Source organism: Euphorbia lathyris, chromosome 2 (assembly GCF_963576675.1).
Source record: "Euphorbia lathyris chromosome 2, ddEupLath1.1, whole genome shotgun sequence".
NCBI classification, from domain to species: domain Eukaryota; kingdom Viridiplantae; phylum Streptophyta; class Magnoliopsida; order Malpighiales; family Euphorbiaceae; genus Euphorbia; species Euphorbia lathyris.
The window spans coordinates 104,583,747-104,593,521 of record NC_088911.1 but is presented as its reverse complement, the minus strand read 5'-3'; the positions used below and the strand labels follow the sequence as shown (position 1 = coordinate 104,593,521).

The window sequence follows — 9,775 nt, the reverse complement described above, 5'->3', positions numbered from 1 at the left end:
TGCTTTTGTGTGAGTTAGTTAGAAATTGGAAATGTTCTATTTACTTTTCGTCGTTTAGGCTCGTTTTATGATCAATTTAGGCAAATACGGCCGAAATAGCATGCATAGTATAATTCCGTCATCTTTTGAAGCTAATTGGTCCGTCAAAAGTCGCATCAAACGAAGCGTTTGCTTAAAATAAGCGATTGACGGATCAATTTAGCTTTCGGACTAATGTTATCTGGAGTTTCTATACGTGCGCAGGTGTAAGTTCGGGCGAAAAAGGACATAAAGGATACTCGGCAAGAATCGAGCGCGTTCCGGGCGAAAACGCTCGGCGAGCAGGGCCCCGTGGGCCATTTCTGCTCGCCGAGCAGGCTATGCCTGCTCGATGAGCAGGCCGCCAGGCGCCTGCTCGCCGAGCAGCCCTGCGGGAATTGGTCAAAAAGACCAATTCCGCCCCCACGAAGCCACAATTGGCCCCACGTCTTCCTGCACCAATAAGGACACGAAAATAGGTCAAAACGAGGCCCGAGCCGCGTCTATAAATAGGATTTTTTTCATTGTAATTTAGATATCTTTCGTTTTTGTAAATTATTTTAGCTTTCCCCTTGTAATTCCTCTCCATCTTCTCCATCTTTTCCAACCTCCATTGAAGCTCCTTCAAAGCTTTTTCTCGAGGAATTATCAAGGTCCGTCCTTAAGATTAAGTCGCCGACTGCAGAGTAAACAGGTTCCCTAAAAGGGATTTTTGTATCTCCTTTTATCTTTCCTTGTTTGTACTCTTTGATACAGTTGCCGAACTTGACTTATTGTATCTTGTGACAATTATCTTCGCCTTTAATAATAATTTAGCTCTTGTTTTGTTCTATGATTATTTGTTTAATCTCCGTCTTACGCTTTATTCAATTGGTTTAACTCATTCAAAAGCCCCAAAATCTAGTAGGCACATATTGCGAGCTGAATCTGACCTAGTCAGAGCCTAGGAGATTGACCACCTCTTAGTTGATTAAGCGCCAATTTACTGATCCTTAGACCTAGTTTCGGCCTTAGGGAATCACGCGCTAGGAACCTCAGGAGGGTAAGTAGGGTTAATCGCCTTGAATACAAGTGACTCAGATTAGGTTTTTATTCAATAGACTTGATAATCTATCTTCATTATTATCGTTCATACCATGTTCCTTCGGATAATTTCATTAATGAAAGATCAATTAGGGGTAGAGTAACTTAGTTAGGCGTAGAATAACTTAGCTAGAATTAGATAACTTAGTTAGAATTAGATAACTTAGCTAGGATTAGTATAATTCAACCTAGGAGTAGATTAATTTAAACAAACCAACTCAAAACCCCCTAAGCCTAGATAACATCCGAGATCGAGTAGCTCGGTACTTGCAGAAATAAATCCTGTGGACGATAACCTGGACTTAAACGAGAAATTTATTACTTGATAACGACGGGGTATACTTATCCCTTAGTGAGTCCTCATCTCGAGTTAGGTGGGGACGCATCAGTAAGCTTATGGAAAACAGACTTGAAACGACCTTCTAGACCGATGTGTGGTGCGGACAGACAATGTTAAATTCTCAGGTTGTTTCTCCCATCCCTATGGTTTGGACGAACCTACTAGTGCGTGGCTTTTGGAAGGATAGGAACAGATGGGATTAGGAGCGGATTGCACCGTATCTGACCGAGACGACAATCTATGAAATAGCATCGGTGTGTCTTTTTCCTGATACCGAGAGGAAAGATTGCTGGTACTGGCAGGAATCAAGAAATGGGAGATACTCAGTAAGGTCGAGCTACTGGATCAGCAAGCCTCCTAATGTTAACGGGAGTATAGGGGCTAATTGGCATTTTATTTAGGACTTACACGTATCTGAGCAGATCAGACTGTTTGCTTGGCTAGTAAAAAGAAATGGTATCCTGTATAATGTAAACATGTCTGCAGATCCTTTGTGCGGTGTTTATGGCAGGGCGGAGGACGTTCTTCGAGACTGCTCGAACATGAAATATCTTTAGCAACAACTGCTAATGAGTGAGGCGAAGGATTCGTTTCTTCTTGCTCGACAGGGGCGTTTGTGTTGAGGAAAATTTAGCCTTTTGCATGAATGTGTCGGGTGTGCCTTGGAAGGTATTGTTTGCTGTTTGTATTTGGTGGATTTGGAAGACTCGGAACAGACGGGTGTTTGAGGAAAAGGGTTCAGTGAATCTCTTACCGGAATTTATTTTGTTTCGAGCTCGGGAGTGCTTCGAAGATGCTAAAATGGGGTTAATATCATTTCCACGGTAGAAACAATAAATAAAGATCAAATGGGAACCACTAGATGCAGAATGGGTGAAAGTCAATACTGATGGAGCAAGTAAAGGGAACCTGGGAATGGCAGCCGCGGGTGGACTTATTCGGGAGGATTCTGGTCTCTGGTTAGGCGGGTTTGTCGCCAAATTAGGCATTTATAGTGCAATATTGGCTGAGCTATATGGTATGTATTTCAGACTTCGTTTAGCTTGGGAGAAAGGTTATAATAAGGTAATTGTGGAAACATATTCAACCTCGGCTCATTTGTTCATGGAGAGCCGCCTTTGTCCGATTCATCCGCTAGGCTGGTTGATAAAAGAGTGCAGGAAGTATCTAGATAGAGCATGGGAGGTGACGTTCAAATATGTTTATCGGGAAGGGAATCTGGCCACTGACTAGGTGGCTAATTTCGCAGGCACTTATGCCTTGAGTCATCACAAGTGTGGTGTGTCTCCTACAAACCTCCAGGACCTTCTCCTTGAAGATCGGCAAGGCCACACTTCACGACAAATGGGTATGAATTCATTTACTTAGTTTTGCGTTCTTTCTGTTTCTCATTGTGTTGCTCGGCTAATTGCCTTCCTTTTCCAAAAAAAAAAAAAAATTTAATTCCGAAAAACCATAATATATAATTCAATTACTATTACATTAATTAATATATAAGATTTGGTTTCAATATTTAATAAAGGCATCTGATTGGGATAATATTCATACGTATAATTTTTAATTTTCATTATCATCTCAAATCCTTTTATATAAAATTCATTTATTTTTATTAGTATCGGTATACGCACAAAACATGTACTCTCACTATATGTCCCTACCTAAAAACAATTTCACTTTCATCCCTTTGGCCCTAATATCTGAAAATTTATAAATTTCTCCCTATTGTTGTTTTGTCCAATAAACTTTTATTCTATATGATTTTACAAAAATCCTAAAATTAGTGTCATATTCACACATGAAATTAATATAAATTACTACTAGCATTTACCATCATCCTGATATACAAAGAAAAACATAACATAACAAGTGTAAAAGGTGTTGGGAGATCGGAGATGAATGTCAATTTCAGCTTCGCAAATTAAAATTACCAAAATTAGATTTCAACAAAATTAAAAATATATTACTATTATTTTACAACACGCATTCATTGGCTAATTGTTTAGTTGGTGACGGGGGAATCACATCTCACCATCGCTGATTGGAAGTTCATATATACGTGGAATCTTAAAAACGTGCCACGTTGGTTAAAAAGTTGATATTGGGTATACTCAACCACAGACAATCGTAGCCCGCTAAGACAGAACATAATAGTACCAAACACCTGTTTATTTTGAAGTATTGAAAGTCTCATTATCTAAAGTACGAGTTCTTCGATAAACTATTGAGGCTTGCCCAGATTTTTTTTAAAAAATTTTTTGTTTAACAACAAAAAAGGGGAAATTCCCTTCAAAATTCTAGCCCAAAGGTAATTAATTTTTCTCCTTTATTTATTATTCTACTTGAATTTTGTTTCCTTTGGTTGATCCAGTTTTGCCCTTCTCGGATCGAGATTGGTTTCCTCGGTTTGACGCTTTCGCTTATTTATTGCTCAACCCAATTTCTTTGTTGTTATTGTTTCGATTTGTAAGAGCGACAGGTGAAGATCCTGTTGATCTTACTGGTAATTTCATGGTTTTGTGTTTTTGATTATTAATAGGTTGATGATTTAGGATAAAGTCAAACTCATTTATCTGCATTCATTGAAATTATATGCAAGTTTCATGATTTGATTTATTATGTGTTTTGATGGTTTGGGTAGTTTGATTGATGATTTTGGAAATGTGGTTTTGCAGATGGGAATTGGGGTGAGGGAAGTTCATGCCATTTTATTGGTTGCTGTTTTGTTGTTGCCACAAGCAGTGTTTGGGATTAGATTTGTGATTGATAGGGAAGAATGTTTCTCTTATGATGTCAAATATGAAGGAGATACAGTTCATATTTCCTATGTTGTCATCAAGACCGATTCGGCTTGGCATTATACTGAAGATGGTGTTGATTTTGTGGTAAGTTTCCTCTAAATTCAATGCTTCATACTGTCTGTGGGTTATTAGAAATTACTTTAAGCATACAATGGTATGGTTTCCTAAAGATTGTATGAGTTAAAGAGTATAGAGTATTGACCAAATTTAACCTAGTATGGTATCACATGAAGATTGGTAGAATTTCTTTCAAGGAGAAAAGTGAATTAATGTGGGGCTTGTTGATACTTAAATGATAATCATTGATGTATTCATAATTATAGATTGCATCTCTTTCAAATTCTTTCTCCTTTCCAGGCCCCGTGATCGGCAGTATTAACACAGTTAGAAGCTAACACACATATATATCTTGATCCTTAAACATTTTACCTTATGGTAATACTTGTATTCAAATCATGGTTTTCTTTTCTGTTCTCGAGATATGAAAGCTTCTATGTATGCTGCGCCATTTCATGAATTGTTGTTATCTTTGGGAATGATTCAAAATATAATCATTGAGTTCAGGTTTCTTAATTTTGTAATTTGAGAGATTTACAGCAGTTTCTAAAAATTAATATTGTTGTGGAATTATTCTTTTTTTCCTAGAATATGAAATTTGGTTGAGTTAGTGAAAACCATAGGTTTACTTTTACACATTTAAAAACACCAACATAACTTCCGGAGATCTCAATTTTGTGATGGTCAAAATTTATACAAAATTGCTATTTCCATTATTCATAACATTTGTACTAAGAAATTGTCTTTATCTTCTATGTTTCTAGTATAACGTCCTTCGATCTCTGAACCTCGTCATTTTTATCAGGTGAAGTCACCTTCCGGTGATCAAATTCATGATTTCCATGACAAGATAAGTCATAAGTTTGACTTTATGGCTCATCAAAAAGGAGTACACCGTTTTTGCTTCACTAACAAGTCTCCGTACCATGAAACCATCGACTTTGATGTTCATGTCGGCCATTTTTCATACTATGATGAGCATGCAAAAGATGGTAAGACATACTTTTGTATCTTTGTAACCGAGTCCTTCTGAGTAGACGCACACTTAATTTTTTGCATTCTAAGTTGACATGCACTTACAATTTTTGCATTATATTTTCGTAGAGCACTTTAAGCCATTGTTCGATCAGATATGGAAGCTAGAGGAGGCTCTTTACAACATTCAATTCGAACAGCATTGGCTGGAGGCTCAGACTGAACGCCAGGCTATCGGTATGCTCTATATCTTTCTCACTTAACATTGTAGTTTGAGATGATTGATGCTACAGTTTCCATTTTCTTTTTTTGTCTTTTGCTTCATTAAGGACACTTCATTTCTTCAATTTTATGAGCAGGCAAAAACTTATAATTTAGTGAGACGGGTCTCATTTCCATATTAGTAAGGATTTGAAATTTGTTGTCTGTTTCAAACCGGTTACTTTCAGTTTGATCATATGCATTCAAAGAGTTGGTATAATCAGTAGGACAAGCTGATCTTAATTATAGTACAGATGAAGCAGAACACAAAGTACATTAGGCTTTTCGGTGAGACGAAATGATACTGTCCCACGTTAATTTTAGTTGAAAGGAAATCTGTGACTGCATTGTTGGCAAGTTCGGTTTTGCTTATTTTGGCATTTATAAGATGAACTAGTTATGATCTATCCTTGTAGTTGCTGAATAATTTGTGAATGTTGTGCAGTAAATGATGCAATGAGCAGGAGGGCAGTTCACAAGGCAGTATATGAATCAGCAGCGCTAATTGGTGCTAGTGTCCTGCAAGTTTACCTGTTACGCCGCCTCTTTGAACGGAAGCTTGGAATGTCCAGAGTTTAATTTAATTAAGCACTAATTCAGAATAGTTGTAGCATAATGCAAAATTTTCCAATATCAGACTTCTTTTCTATCCTGATTTGCTCAGGGAAGAAAAAGAGACTATGTATAGAATTATAAACCATAAATTTTTCTTCCTTTGTTGTTTACCTTATTTAAGGGACGTTCTTTCCTGAAATGATTCTCTTGATTTACCATGAATTGCTCTTTATTTGTGTCATCAACATGTGTTTGCTATACGATATCGTACATGTAACTCTGATGGAGCAGATAGGCACATGCAGAGTTTACAATATTGAGAAAAAGAAATCTGAAAGTATGTATATTTCACAAACAAAGCCCGTTTACCAGTACAACAACCCGAACAAAACGTCAGAAAAAGAAGAAAAAAGAAAATCTCTACAAGCAGACATAATAAGTAAAAGATTTGAGAAACAGATTGGTGCATTTGGATAAATACAATAATTGTGTATTTGCATATTTTCCCCACAACTCAAGTCTTTTACAACACACAATGAATTCCAGCAGGATTCATCTCTCTACAGCTTCTATCTTCTTTGGTAAAATATATAGTGGGGCTACTTGCAGATAAAATTACTCCGTTGAAGTTCTTCCGTGGAAGGACGTTGTTAAGATTCTGTAGCTGGATGCTGAATGCAGCAAAACCATTTTTTCTGGAAAATAAATACATAATTCATGTCAGAAAATAACTCTAAATAAAACAACCATCAACTTCATGATTTCTAAGGTTCATTCCTAGCTATCTGTGACACCTTCTGTATAAGACCATACATTACTAAGGGTAATCTCTTCCAACTGTTTCATATGTCAAAATACAGAACCGGCCTTGTCTTCTTGGAGCTGCAAATTTTGCATCTAATTCATAATTATGCTAATTTCTCTCATAGTTAATCTAAAATCTTCGTTGAGTCCTCAAAAGAAGTATGAAAATGTGCATAAGCTAGTTAGAATTGACAGACAACTTATACAGAACTAATACATTTCTCTAGAAGTAAGAATGTGTTTATGCCACTAGCCTTATCGGTTTCTATCAAGGGAAGATGAAGAACATGTAATTAATATGGGCAACAAAGAACTTACAGCTTGAGGTTTGGTGGGATCAACTCCAGGCTTAACATGAGAATCACCCTTTCCCGGCGAATCAGGGTTTCCACCGGTCTTTTTCTCATCTCTAGCCTTGTTAAATATCACAGTAAATCCCTCAGCTGAAGCAGGATCATTCACATCCCATTCACCAAATTTTGGCAATGGCCGACCTGTATCCTGTATTGGAAGAAAAACAAGTGTTACAATCAAGTTCCCAGGGCTTTATAATACGGTACCATATGCAGTATGATGTTGTATCTTTATAGCAAAACTAAAATACTAACTTCAGATGCTTAGTTCTGTCACACACACAGAAATCCATCAATGCACCACAAGAATAGAAGAAACTATTAACCCAGCAACAAAGAGTTATCTGGAACTGGAACCCAAGTCCTGTCAGCAAATGCTAAAATCTAACAGAAAGGAAAGGATAAATAAATGCAAATAACCCAATTGCAATTCATCAAGAAATAAGCATCAATGGGAGCTCAAGCTAATGCATAAACACAAGCCCATCATTTCAAGCATTTCTATACCACTTAGGAACCACAAGAAGCGTCGCATAGAATTCAAATATACAGCATGGAACAATGTTCTTAACATCTTCAGAAAACATTCATAGTATTCCTTCTTGTAAGATTAAAGGAGCTTCATGAATGGCGTATCCATCTCACAAGGGAAAGAAAGAAAGTATAACATTTACAATTCCACGAGTTCTAAGCTTAAAATTGATTCCATTTTCCACCTATGTAATCATATACTTCCTTCAGTCATTCAAAGTTCAAACTACAATTTTCAAATGAAACTTTCAATTAAAGCATGAACTTCCTTGATTCGTACTAACGCACATGATATCCTTCTAATAGAAATCAGCCCTTCAGATTCTACATATTACACAATTTTCAGTTTTTTTTACAATAATAATAATAATAAAAAAAGAAAGCGTAGATATACCAGCGACAGAGAGCACTAATAAGGAGTTCAAAATTCAGAGCACTAATCACTATCCAATTTTACCAAAAAAAAAAAAAAAAATTCTCCAGCTTAAATTTTTTTTAGTGAGTTTAATTCAATAAAAAAAACTCTGAAAGAAGGTTATAAATGGGGGAGAAGATCAGAAAATCAAGAAACAGAAATAAGTAAAGTCCAAATACAAGAAGCAGACCCCAAAAAGATCAAATCCGCAGGATCACCCATCATCTGGAAGAACTAATTAAGGTAGAGGCGCAAAAACACAACCAACATCAATCAATAAAAAATTAAACCCCCAAAACGCAAACATTTTAAAGTAAAAAATTGAAATACAGAAACTTATATACACACGTATAGTGAACATAAATATGCAGAAATTGAAAATTCAAGCAGGCATATAAAAGGAAAAACATACCGACATGAATTCTAGAGAGAGAAAGAGGTCTTTGTTGGTAAAGGAAATGAGTAATCAGAATGAGAGAGGAGAGAAGAAAAGAGAAGAGGAGAAAGAGAGAAGGGGAGAGTTTCTTTTAAGACTTTAGAAGAGTAAATTGGGCCGGAAATGGTTCCGGGTCATATCCGAATTCATCTAAACGGGTTTATTTCTTAACGGCAACGGAGAGATCAAAAGCCACCGTTAGTTAGTCGTCAGCAGTGACGCGACAAGTGTTGGGTATGTTAACGGAACAGATGGTCAACTGGCAAACGGCGCATTTGGAACGAAAGATGTTGGGCAAGGTAAAAATCATCTTTAGGCTCCTCATCTTTCATTTTTTTTGTTTATCAAGCTTTAATATTTTATTTGCACACATTGAGCCTGATCATTGATTTTTTAATGCATTTAGCACTTGTTTGAAAAATTAGTTAGTTGTAGATATTTAATTTATTTAAAAGTCATTATTCATTTCTTTGAAATTATATTTTTTTACAGTTTCAAATACGGTTTTACAGTTTTCACATACTCATATTACAATATACAAATTCTTTTCCGCTGCTTTCAAAAAACAGATCAAATTAAAAAACATTCTATTAATTGAATTTTATGCTCAGATTTTTTTTTTGTCATTGGAGATTTAATTTAGCAAAAAAATCAAGTAATTAATATATCTAAATAAAAAAATCATGGCTTGATAAACTAAAAAATACATATAAAAGCGATTATAAAAAAAAATACATATAAAAGAATTGCAACAATTGATTTGCTGGCATTCATTTGAATTGTTTCCTTTTTAAGAATGAACAGTATTGATTTTGTATTTTAAGAATTTTCTTTTGTACTGGTAGGAGATAATTTGTTTTTATTATATTTAATTAAAATTAGGGACTAACGCCCAAAAATAATGTGATTTTAAAATTAATTTTGTGGTACAGTGAAGATTCTCATGGACCAGAGATTTCAGCGAACAATTCTGAAAAAAAAAAAAAAACATTAGATTAAATTAAGAATCCAAATGTGAATACATAAACTTTTTTCACTAATGGTATTATTTACGTCTGATTAATTTTAAAGAAAGAAAAAAAAAATCATTAAAGATTTTCATTTATATGCATAATAGAGGGAAAATTTTAAAACATTAAAGCATAATTC

The 9,775-nt window shown here is 35.4% G+C and overlaps 2 protein-coding genes across 2 annotated transcripts; one reads left to right on the top strand and one right to left on the bottom strand.

Annotated features, from left to right (window-relative positions):
- The first annotated feature begins 3,599 nt into the window (after positions 1-3,599).
- LOC136219279 (transmembrane emp24 domain-containing protein p24beta2) lies at positions 3,600-6,305 on the top strand. The gene is made up of 5 exons (XM_066006631.1): positions 3,600-3,746; positions 4,114-4,323; positions 5,102-5,288; positions 5,401-5,508; positions 5,978-6,305. Exons 2-5 carry the CDS (start codon positions 4,114-4,116, stop codon positions 6,109-6,111), a joined length of 639 nt encoding a protein of 212 aa, XP_065862703.1. The 5' UTR covers positions 3,600-3,746; the 3' UTR covers positions 6,112-6,305.
- A 98-nt stretch (positions 6,306-6,403) lies between these two features.
- On the bottom strand, positions 6,404-8,739 carry LOC136219280 (protein NOI4). The gene is made up of 3 exons (XM_066006632.1): positions 8,603-8,739; positions 7,210-7,392; positions 6,404-6,782 (listed from the first exon to the last, which is right to left on the bottom strand). Exons 1-3 carry the CDS (start codon positions 8,606-8,608, stop codon positions 6,738-6,740), a joined length of 234 nt encoding a protein of 77 aa, XP_065862704.1. The 5' UTR covers positions 8,609-8,739; the 3' UTR covers positions 6,404-6,737.
- Positions 8,740-9,775: the final 1,036 nt, after the last annotated feature.

Excerpts from the sequence above, each read along its gene's own strand:
- LOC136219279 (XM_066006631.1), top strand. The coding sequence starts at position 4,114 with ATGGGAATTGGGGTGAGGGAAGTTCATGCCATTTTATTGGTTGCTGTT. Across the intron at positions 4,324-5,101 it reads AAGATGGTGTTGATTTTGTG|GTGAAGTCACCTTCCGGTGA; the intron begins GTAAGTTTCCTC and ends CATTTTTATCAG. Across the intron at positions 5,289-5,400 it reads TGATGAGCATGCAAAAGATG|AGCACTTTAAGCCATTGTTC; the intron begins GTAAGACATACT and ends ATATTTTCGTAG.
- LOC136219280 (XM_066006632.1), bottom strand. Across the intron at positions 6,783-7,209 it reads ATCCCACCAAACCTCAAGCT|AAAAAATGGTTTTGCTGCAT; the intron begins GTAAGTTCTTTG and ends TTTATTTTCCAG.